We start from the raw sequence: 12,161 nt of genomic DNA, 5'->3' as shown, positions 1-12,161 counted from the left end.
TCTCTTGTTTGATTACTAAAGTTAGACTTCTAAAGATCTGAAAAGAATGGAATCGGAAACTATGTATGTAACAGACACCATGAGGTTATCATATTTCTCTTCTATAATTTTCTCTTTAGCATTTCTTTCTGAGGTTTCCGAGTTCTCGTAAGCAACAGGTTGGCAAGCTTCGTTGTTTACATCTGAAAGTTATCAGCTGCTGTTGAGGCGTGTTGAGGTTATGTTGCATCCCTTGCCATGCCATCCCTTGTTGACGTTGCCGAAACCCTTTGTTCATGCGCGTTCTTGAGTTCTTTCTTGACCTAATTCTCCGTTTGCGAGGCTTCAGTCCACGCAGTGTCTTTACTTACAAATTTTATTTTCAGTTCAGACCATATCATTCAAGGTTCAACGAACCGTTCACATTTGAGGCACCTTTTCCCGTGGTCATGTGCGTTGAGTGAAAATTCATTCTTTTGTGACTTTCTCCTTTTCCACATTAAACATGTGCTCCTTATCGTTCTTCTGCGGAGTTCATCAAAACCTGTGGTAAAGATCCTGGTTCAGATATCTGTAATCTCTGGAGTCTCAGTTTGCTGGAAGTACCTATTGTTTTCCAGCAAGTTTTATCAAGTGCTATGGTGTTCGACTGCAGCTCCCTAAACCTTGACTGGCTTTTCCTCACCCCCAAAAAATTTGGTAAGCATCTGAATCCTATTAACTTCTTAAATTTTAAACCAAGTCTTATTTTGCTTGACTTACTTATTGGCCTCTGCGTCTTCACATCGCCAAGCTAAGTCGAAGGGATTGCTTTTCAGATTCAGGTGAACTGTTGATTCATTGCTTCAGTTTTGCTTCAGTGAAGGTCATTAAGTTTACTGAAGGATTTTATTTATATCTGACAGCAATTTTCATAACTATGTCAACGCTTGCATTCGTGAGAACATTTATTGCAGTTAGATGGACCTTGAATATTCTAAACAATGAAAGGGAGCTGCACTGCAAAGAGGACATGGCTACTCGTTCCATGAAAATCCCCTGTTTTGTTTCTTTGGCACGACGGTTAAGAAACCTCAGGGTTACGAAACAATGAATGAGGGTAAACTTATGTAAACAGGAAAAGAAATACGGGCAGGAATTCTTTCGGGAGCTTTTCCGTAGCGACTTGAAGCAAAAGATATTTACTGAACTTCCGAAAAGGAGGGTTGAAGGGAGTAAAAAAGAGAGGAAATCTCTGAATGAATTGTGTTGTTTTGAGAAAAAGAGTAGTGCATTAATATTGTTTTTATTTCTCAGTCATGTTGTGAATATTGTTCCTTTAAAGAATTAGGTATTTTTTATTTAATGGCGATTACAATCCTCTAGAAAGTTGGAAGTAAAATATTCACAAATTTTCCATAAAATTCCTGTCCCATCAAACAAACTTTGGCAACGTCCAAAGGCTCATTCAGTGTTCTTTCTTAACATAATGTTTGGATCGACAGAATATGACTTCCGACTTCATATATTTTTCCTACCACACAATTTTTGCGGCTATCGATGAGAGATTGTCCCTAGTTCTTCCTAGATCAGGGTGTCTGCAGGTCCAAAGAATACGGTAGTTACTGTTTCTTAGGGCTGTTGGGAAGTACTAATGTGTGTATTTTAAGACAGCCAGGAAAGTATTTGCAATCCCTTACTCATTAAATCTTAGTGCATTATTTACCCACTAAATTGCTATTTTGCTCCCAAAGGATCTTCAGGCCACAAAGACACATTAACCCTCATGCTACGTCATTTTTGTCGCGATTTGCGCATTTTTCGAATTTTTGAAATTTTGAATTTTCTACTTGAGGGTAGGTAGGTACTGAGAAAGTAGGCACTGAATTTTTTTGATGAGGTACTGAATTTTCTTGAGAGGTTTGAATTTTTTGGGAAAGATCTTGAAAAGCATGTGAAGGTACTGACTTTTTGCCAGTCAGTCTCCATAGACACCCTAAAGAGATAGTCGAGTCAGTTTGACCTAGCTTGGGATTTCTATGAGTGGTCATCAAAAAAAAAGTTTCAAACCCGATACAACTCTCGCCAAAGTACCTCTCATAGACATGCGTCCTTTACAGTTCTTGAGAGACCTCTAAAAATTGTGTACTTTAAATGATTATTGATTTGGACATCTTGTAGCATATTTTAGTAAACCTCCCTGTAACTTCCTCTAAACTTCAAAAATAAGAGACAGCCCAAGGTGCTTTAATGACAGCGCAGAGATACAACTATTCGTGCTCGATGGATGTCCGTGTTGCATCTGCAAAATTGAAGGCGCGTTAGCCCGAGGCGTGAACTCGTAATGCTCCGCTCTGTGCTGCCAATGAGATGTCACTCAGATTCGGGAGGAAAGTTCAAAGGCGAGACCCGATTACGGCTCTTAAATCTTCGGCTGGGTTGCTCACGTGAAGGCCTGGAGCACCACTACTAATACAAGACGAACGGAACCAACACAACATGGAAATAGAGCAGGGAAAAAGACGCGCGTTGCTGATGACGGCGCAGGGATCCGTCTATTCGTGCTTGATGGATGTCTGCGTTGCATCCTCCAAATTGAAGGCGCGATGACGCGAGGCGTGAAATCGCAATGCTCCACTCAATGCTGATAATGAGTCGTCACTCAGATTCGGGAGAAAAGTTAAAAAATGAGACCCGAATAAGTCTCTCCTATCTTCGGGTGTGTTGTCACTCGATTTTATTTTTTTTATTTTTTTGCAATTCAATGCCTGGTTCATTTTCTAGGATGTATTTGTGGATCTATATCCAAAGCTCGTATGCACCGGACCAATACAACCCACGGATTGCTGATTTAACAATTTTGTATTTTAAAAAAGTGACAGACGTGTTTTAGTGTAGATTTTACTATAAAAATACTAATTCAACTACGCCCTTGGTTGAATTATAGCTTTCCACTATTGTATAATGTACGTTCGAAATATGCCTGTCACTTCTTTTAACAATTTATTATTAATTCAGCAATCAATTTTTTCCCGTGCAAGCTTCGGGTCAATTTGACGCGACTTGGGCATCTAAATTTTAAATAATGTATCCACTAAAATTGCCTTGACATGACCCAACTTGTGGAAGTAGGAAAGGTCCTCGGTGATGCCTGGTGATAAAAAAACGTCAGTAATACATTTATGTAGGACAACAAGCCACCACTAATTTGTACATATATCTTGCCTCATCATGCACCATATTTCCCAAGTTTCCGTAACTTCTGATTTTTCCTGTATGCAACAACATTTTTATCATGAGCAGAACGTTGTCTCTTAAGGAAGTCGGCCTCCTGTGGCGTATAGTGGTTGTAGCGCTGTCCCTATGACCAAGAGGTCCCGGGTTCGATTCCCGGCCAGGTGACCTGAGTTTGATGGGCTCGGGGAATGGTTCCCTGGGGCTGGGGTAATACTGCTGTGCTAAGGGAAAACGCCGTATGAATCCTCAGGCGTTGCCAAAATTCTTTCGATGAAACACGATTTTTTGAGAACCTATGATTATTTTTCTTCTAATTTTTCAGATTATTTTTTTCGCATTTTCGCCTAAAGTTCCTGAAAGTGTAAAGGAAAAATATTCACAAATCTCCTTAAAAATACACATTTTATCGGAGGAAATTTGGCAACTCTCGAATGTTCATACGGCGTTCTTCGTTAGCACGGCGGAAAGCGTAGGCCTAGCCATTAGGCTATTTAAAACTTGGTAAAAAAGAAGTTCAATCTTAAGGCCTCCAAAATTCCGAGGGAGGGGGGGGGGGGTTAGTTGGCGATATGGATTACATTTTGCAATAAGGAACCACTATTTCCGGCCCATTTTAGAAACAACATACATGCTATTGGTTTTCCTGTGCAGATATGCGCTTTTATGGGAGAGTCAGAGATAGTGGTTTCTTATTGCAAAATGGAATCCATATAATAATTGGTCTTAAAATTATAATAATACTATAACTTCACCGCTCAAAGAAAATTCGTAGCCGTTCGTGAGTAGCTAGATAAATTGTCCTACTTGTACAATTCATGCATTACCAGGATATTATGCGATAGGTTCTTATACTAGCTTGCCGAACGCTTGAGGGTTTTCTCTCACTTCGTGATTAACACGCCTCAGGCTTTAAGTTCTCAAGCATAGAGATTATTTTTTTCCCGACGGTTCCAGTTATCTTAAAAAGCTTCGAAATCTTGAACTTTCTGCTGAAGGACCTACAGGTTAATGCCCCACCTACAATCCATTTTTTTACCTCTCTGTGGCCGGCTGAGCGTTATGTAACCTTTGATTTAATGCGGGAAAGTATTGATATCAAACCAGCTCTGAGGAAGGATATCTGTAAATTTAAGTAATGTTTAAATTTTTTCCCCTTCCGATGTCACGTTTATTCACGAATGAATTTCATCTCTCTTTTTTTTAAAAGATAGCTGACTTTTACTTGTGTAAAAAAAATCAGTTTCTAAAGACCTTTGTAATCCAGATAAAACGATGAAACCTCATTCTCCCGAGCAGAATGTGTAGACTAGTCTAGTCCCATATAATGAGAATCGAACTTCCGTTACCAGTAATGTGCGACACTGTATAACGCATTGTTTACAAGGTTGCCACGGTCAGGGAGTAGGTACCGAGAAATGCCAGGGAATTTTAAAAAGTCAGGGGAAACCTGGAACTTTCAGGGCAAATGACGAAAGTGTCCGGGAAAAATTGTTAGGTCAACTTGATTTGCTTTCCAGAATGGGTATGACAGTTCGAACAACAGATTTTGCGTGGAGTGTATTTCAAATCACGTATTTTAATCATCTGGCATATCCATAATTTTCAGGGGGTTTTACCACAATGTGTTAGAGAAATTGGGGAATTTTATTTTCTAAATTCTGTGGCAACCCTGTGTTTAGAAATTTCTTTCAGGGGTGCAAACAAAATTTTCCTTCCTATTCACCCGAAGTCCTGAGATTCACTTTCCCAACTTTCCTTCATTTTAGAGATTGTCGGAATTTTTTATATCCGTTTTCTAAATCTGTGGCAATGCTTTATCTCTAAAACTGTCCCCGCAGGTAGCCCGTAGACGAGCCCATTCTATTCAGATCAGTGTTCTGCGTTAATTCTAAAATTTTAGGAGCCACTTGGGCTGGAAAGCCCAATTTTCAGGAAGCATCTACAATTTTTTAGGAGTCAAATTAACCTTTGTACATGCATGGTGTGTGTCTGTTCTGTTCTCGAATCTTCTCGCTCTCGGACTGTGTTGAGAGGGCCAGCGCCGCTTCGCGCACGGGAAGAAACGAAATTGCTGATTTAAACATTTTGCAGTTAGAAAGAGTGTCAGACATGTTTCAATGTAGATTTTACGACTTAAAAGTTCCACTATATTACACTATATTGCGTTACACAAAATATTGTGTTAGCTTTCTAACTATTGTAAAATGTACCTTTGAAACATGTCAAATATGTTTCTTAACAATTTAATTGTCAAGCCAGCAATCCATTTTTTCCCGTGCGATTGCGAATTTGAAAAATCGCTGGGGTGCGTTAACTTTTCTGGCCGGCCCCTCTGATGAAAATCGGAAAAAATCGATGTAAATCGCGACTGAAACGGCGCGAATTTCCGATTTTTAGGCTCATTTGGCGCATGGCGACCAGAGGAGATGGATCACCGGTTCAGATTTTGGTTCCTTTTTATATTAAGTGATAAAATTGTAAATTTCTACCTAAACGATATAAATGTTCATTCTCATCTTGGTACGCTATATAGATCTACTAGGCCGATTTCCTTATTTTTGTTGATTGAAAATTCCTCCTCGTCATATTTCCTCTCACCGGCAGAGTGTTCAGGTGTTAAATATTGCTTCTATGGACCTGTTGCAAACTTTTGAATGTAGGCTTAATACTCGCATCGTTAGATTCGGGCAGCGAACGCGCAACTACTCGAACTCCGGAGTAGGTGTGAGATGTGGTATCACGCGGAAATGAAGGGAAATCCTGGTATGCTACCTGTTTCAAATTACTGATGTTTATGAATGTAGGCTTACCGCTTAATCCTCGCATCGTTCAATTCGGAAATCAGGCGCGCCACAATTTGAACTCCGGCGTTGGTATGTGGTGTGGTATCACACGGAAATGAAGGAAAATCTTAGCTTTTCACCTGTCTCAAGCCTTATGAATGTGTAAGACTGTGATTGGAGGCATTATGCTTTCATCGTTGAATGCGGAAATAAAGCATTCAAGCGCACAACTATTGGAACTCCGGTGTAGGTATGTGATGTAATATCACGTGGAAAGGAAGTAAAATCATGGATTTTCACTTGTCTCAAATGACTGAAGTTCATGAATGTAGGCATTACGCTCTAATCGTTGAACTCGGAAATCAAATGCGTAATGCCTATATTCATCAAAGGCAGTGAATTGAGACAGGTAAAAAGCTATGATTTTCCCAGAGACAATAGACCCTCCAGCCTCCATTGGCTTCTTGGCGACAGGTGGAAGCTTTTACTTTCAGGGATTATGGACAATTATAAGGGAGCAACAGTCATCACCCTAATTTCAGCTGTTGACTTACCTACATGGTGGATGATAAACTTCGGGTGACGTCATGAGCCAAACAAGTTTCCCAAACTTCGGCCATTTTCGGCTTGTTTGCAAAACGAAACTGCCAACACGTTGTTGAACATCAACCATGTTGGGAAGTCAATAGTAGAATGCTGAAGTCCCGAAAGTAAAAGCTTCCACCATGGCTAAGATACTGGTGGAGGGTCTCTAGTCTCTGGATTTTCCTTTACATCATATACCTACACCGTAGTTCGAATAGTTTCCAGCTCTAAATCCGAATTGAACGTTGTGAGCATAATGTCTACATTCATGAATATCAATAAGAGTCAAGTGAATAACTATGATTTTCCTTCCTTTTCGCGTGATACCACATCACGACCTTACGCCGGAGTTGGAATAGTTGTGCGCCAGAGTGCTTGATGGTTTTGGATGGAAAAAATGTTTTCGGTGCATGCCATTCAGTCCCTAAAAATAACCACGTCGCCAAACATATTTGAATTTTCGGGTCCTCTAATAGTACAATATCAACGTTTTCAAACCTCGGGGTTGACCACTCTTTGGAGCAATCTAAAATTCGCGCCTACCTTGTCAATTCAAAATGGAGGTGGAAAAGGGGGAAAATACTTGCATGATCGTAAAACAACTTTTCTGCAAGAAACCGGAATATTTATTTTTTCCAAGTTGAGCGGCTTTTAAAGCGAGAAAGTTAAGTATCAAAATGAGTAGTAGTATGGAAGTATCGAAATGACCATAACTGATTTATTATTGACATCAAATCAAATGAGCTGTCAATACAGATAATTGTAAGCGTAAAAAAAAGTAAAAAAAAAAAATAATTAAGAGGTATATGTTGCTCGAATAGGTACTCCCCCTTTATGCGACTCAAGAATATAATTTTAGATGACATTCAATAGTTCCATAGACTTCTAGTATCACGATGTACTTGTTTTTCTCCTCTCCCCCCCCCCCCCTTCCTTCCCGAGGAGACTCCAATCGAAGAAAGTTTGGTAATAATCAATTTTTCCACTACCCTTCAATCCGCGCAGGAAATGATACGGGAGTAAACAACCTCAGTAAACGCGCAATTGTAAATTCGCTCATGAACTTCTAGTAATCTGGCCTGTCCCAGATACGCTTTGTACCTTTTGGTTCAGCTATTTTTTTAATCTCGGGATCGCTCCGCGATTTTAATGAGGATTTTAATGAGTGTTACTTGGTTGCTTCCACCGACCGCGTGCTCTTTGACGTACGCTGTACGTAACGTTCGTTGGATCGAATGTCTGAGTCGCACAATGGAACGGATCAATCAAAGAAGTCGGACATCGTTTTTGAAACTTTGAAAGCTCATTTCTTCGTTATTACGAAACGGGAAACTCTAAAAATGGCTCCGTTGGTTTTTTTGTAAAATTTCCTTCGACGTGCATCCCTCGGAATTTTTAATGTGCTGGAATAAACATGAACATTTTCAAGCAAATTTACGTCCGACTTCCACAATGGCTTTGACCATTGTGCGCTGCGTCGTTGTACGTCATTGTTGCCAGATAGTGCCGAGAAACCAGCCCAGCACTCTGCCGTGCTAAGGAAAAACGCCGTATAAACCTTTAGGCGTTACCAAATATCCCTTGATGAATCACGAATTTTCGGGAATATTTATGAACATTTTTCCTCCGATTTTTCAGAGAATTGTGTTCGTGATTTGATCCAAATACTGTGAAAATTTCAAGGGAACATATTGATAACTTTCCTCAAAAATAAAAATTTTATCGCAGGAAATTTGGCAACTCTCGAATGCTCATACGGTGTTTTTCCTTAACGCCGTGAAAAACGCCGTATGGACCTTCAGACGTTGTCAAATTTCCTCTGACGAATCATACACTTTCAGGAAATTTTCAAGATGATTCTCTCCCAGTTTCATAGAGAATTTCGTTCTTAATTTCACCTGAAGTGTTCAAAAATTTGAAGGAAAAATAGACGGCGTTAAATCGAAAGGAACCCAGCCACATCAGCTGTATCCAATTGTAAGTGGACAATTTCATTTTTTACATGAACACGGTCGTTCGGATTCTCTTGGAAATTCCAGTGAATTTTCTGCATAGTAGGGAGTAAATTCCTTAAAATTTTCAAAGGAATCCCCCTGAACGCGCTGTTGTAAAAAATCAAATTGCCCGGCTAATTTTGGCAATATCCGATGTTGCCTGGCTCCTTCCTGCTAAGCGCGATCCGAATATTCAAAAGTTGCCTCGAAAATTTATTTTTGCCGAGAGGAAACTTGGCAACATTCGGGTGTCGATACGGCGTTCTTCCTTAACACGGGAGCGCGATTTAAAATATCCACATTTAAGCGAAGAACCTGGCAACGTTGCCGCGTGTGTGCTCTTTTATCTAAGGAGGGGCCACTACAAATAGGAAAGCGAAAGTAGGAAACTTTTCATATTTTATCCGTCCCGCTTCCGTCAATCATCCTAAGCTTTTCGAGTACGCTCGTCGAATCGGGTTTTGTAATCCAGCGTCTTTGTTCTTCCAATTTCGTGATTTTGTGACGGTTTTTTTAAAATTTATTCTCGGCAGTACGTGATTTCGCTCCGGGTGAATTCCGTCGATTTCTCGTCCAGCGCGAAAAGCCCCGTGACTCGCGTCGACCTTTTTTTCCGTCTCCTAGATTCGATTTGTTTTCGGTGCCGCCGAAAATCGTCCAAAATGACCACCCTCAAAGACGGGAAATTCGAGTTGAAGAAATTCCTCAAGAATCTTTGTCCAGAAGGTAAATCTTTCAAATGTTCGCTTTTCCTCCTTGAAGGAGGATACTGCCCCGCCGCACAGTGGGTCGAGTCAATAGGAGAGGTCGGACATAATTTGGAAACTTTAAACGTTTATAACTCCGTTTATTTGAAACTTTGAGGTTTTAAAAGTGGTTTCATTGGTTTCCTCGTGAAATTTTCTTCTCGAAGCACCCCTTAATATTTAAAATATGACGAAAAACACATCGAAATTTGGAGTTTTAGTTAAAAATTTCATGTCCGACCTCTCTAATTGACTCGATCCACTGTGCGCCGAGGAAAATCGACTTATAAACATTCTTGCCTTCTTTGTTTTTCCTTGGAATGCTCGTATAATTCAGCCTAAATTTTCGGATAAAATTCTTGCGAAGTTTCAAAGAAAAACATTCACAAGTTTCCCTGAAAATTCGCATTTAATCGGGAAAAATTTGGCAACGTCTGAAGGCTCACGCTGCGTTCTTCTTTAGTAGGGCAGGATAGTTGTGAGGAAAATAATCTTATCGCCTTACCCGTGCGGACTGATCATTGAAATCGATAGACAAATCGATAGATAAAGATGAAGACGGAAAAATGGAGTGATCCTTTTGGTTCAAACGGATGGTTGTGATCGACGAAGGAGGGACATGATGGACTAACTATAGGATCCCTCGGGTGTTTTTTATAAGCTCTTTGATTGGCTATCATTTTTCGCGGCATTTTCTAAAATCTCTTTTCCTCTTCAGGGTTTATAGCTGATTGATGAAATAACTCGATTTATACACCCCGTAGGTACTTACACTGTTGGCAGTCGAGGAGTTAAACTCGGTGCCGGAGTTTATTCAGCGCCCAAAAACCCCAAGTTAAATGAATGTGAAGTAAAATTAGCACCATAAAATCATACGACACTCCACCAAAAGAGTAAATTCCGCTCCCTAATAGTGTAAGTCATTCCGTAAGGAGATTAGATTCTGCTCCGCCTTCATGTCACTCAGGGTTTTTTGGCGCCACGTGTACAAACTCCGGCACAGAATTTCACTCCCAAATGTTTAACAGTGCAACCAGATCGTTCAGCATTCTTGTTTCCACCCAAAGTTTTTAGCTCTTGGACATTCACCAGCCCCTCAACACAAGGATGCATGTATGGTCCTCACTTTGCAACGAGGAGCCACTATTGCCGGCTCATTTTAGAAACAGCATATGGATTGCATTTTGCAAAAAGAACCAAGAGCACTCCGATGTCGCTAAGATTGTGCAAATTTTTTTACCTTGAAAATGTCAACTGATCATCTAAACAAGTTTCATCTTTACTCCCAAGAATCTATAAATTCAAGATGAAATTTACCATCGTAAATTTAATTTTTTGCATGATTTCAGAAATTGTATTTCAAAGAATGTAGGTTGCACAATCTTAGCTACATTGGAATACTCCTGGCTCCTTTTTGCAAAATGCAATCCATATGCCATTCGTTTTCCTATGCAGAACAGTGCGTTTATGAAAGAGCCAGTTCCTCATTGCAAAATGTAATCCACATTAAAGCCTGCTTGTCAAAAATATAGACTGTCTCCGCGAAATACTTGGCATAATACTCATTGTCAGCGAAATACTCAGTTTCAAAGGAGATTCACATTTTCCGACTTCGACCATTAACATGCACTCAATTCTTCGAGAGTTTTAACCTTTGCCAACAACGACCTGGCTCGTCCATATTTTTTCCAAGTTAATAGGGCTGTATAGGTGTCGTATTGTCGTAATCTACGAGAAATATTAAAATGCTGATTTTAAATCTCTGCTTGTACTCGGCGCGTAGTTGCCAAAAGAACCAATAAAAAAAATTATGAGAATGAAGAAGAGACTAACTCTAGATCGTTGCTATATGGTTAACCGTTTACATATATTCATCTTACAAATGAATGTATCGCAAGGAATTAAATTAAGGTCGTTGTAAAGATACTGGAATAATGAGGTCACGACATTCACGTGTCAGTCTGTCCGAATTGATTTTCCTCTTAATTGATCTCAAGTCTGGCACTCTACTCTACCTCATTAACATGTGATAAAGTGTATCGATTTGCCATGTTCTATCGTTTTCTTTCTCTTTTTAAAATCTCCAAGCTTTAAAAGTTCTCGCCTTTTGATTGTCTTGTAGCCTGTTTGTATTGTGCCTCTTCCACTTCTGCTCTTGATATTCTTTAACATCTTCTCCTCATTTTTCGCGACATTTCTTTTCACGATTTGAATCTTGGGTTGAGCCCTTCCTACGTCAAGATGACTCGTCACGCTCAAATGACGTGGTCGAACTGGCATACGATACATCGCATCGATTAGGTCAAAAATCTCGGCAGATTCTGAATTTTTAGCAAGAAAAGGACGATAGCCCCTGCGTATGAGCCTTAAGAATCATTCTAAACCCTAAAATCGGCAAAATTCAGAGAAATGAAAGCAGAATAGTGTTAGGAAAAAATCTCGCATTCGATTCAGCTATCGATTTCTGTATCGAATGCGAGGTTTTTTTTCCAAACACTATTCTGCTTTCATTTCTCTGAATTTTGCCGATTTTTGGGTTTAAATTGATTATATGGGCTCATAGGCATGGGCTATCGTCCTTTTCTTGCTAAAAATTCAGAATCTGTCGAGATTTTTGACCTAATCGATGCGATACATCGCATGCCAGTTCGACCACTTTTTTTGAGCTTGACGAATCACCTTAAGAAAAAAAGGGGGCAAGGTGGCTCAAATTTCAGTAATATTCCAACCGAGGGTGTTCAATGGCTTTAGGGTCATGAGTCAGGACGACATACGATCGCATGGGCTCCAAGTTTTTAGCTATCTGTTATTGAATCGGTTTGTGTTAGGTGGACCGATGGGCGTAAGTCCAAAAAATC

General features: G+C 39.9%; 1 protein-coding gene across 2 annotated transcripts in view; it reads left to right on the top strand.

Moving 5' to 3' along the window:
• Positions 1–235: 235 nt before the first annotated feature.
• The window catches only part of LOC109035589 (b(0,+)-type amino acid transporter 1), a 37,330-nt gene continuing 25,404 nt past the window's right edge, over positions 236–12,161 (top strand). Inside the window, exon 1 of one of the 2 annotated variants that reach the window (XM_019049277.2) lies at positions 236–678. In XM_019049277.2, the coding sequence (XP_018904822.2) occupies positions 618–678 (61 nt within the window). In that variant the 5' untranslated portion in view covers positions 236–617. Of the gene's footprint in view, positions 679–8,933; positions 9,284–12,161 lie in introns of those variants that run through there. The other variant, XM_019049276.2, reaches the window with a different exon arrangement.

Source organism: Bemisia tabaci, chromosome 5, assembly GCF_918797505.1.
Source record: "Bemisia tabaci chromosome 5, PGI_BMITA_v3".
Taxonomy (NCBI): domain Eukaryota; kingdom Metazoa; phylum Arthropoda; class Insecta; order Hemiptera; family Aleyrodidae; genus Bemisia; species Bemisia tabaci.
The sequence above is the reverse complement of the archived record's forward strand: the minus strand, read 5'-3'. Positions and strand labels throughout refer to the sequence as shown.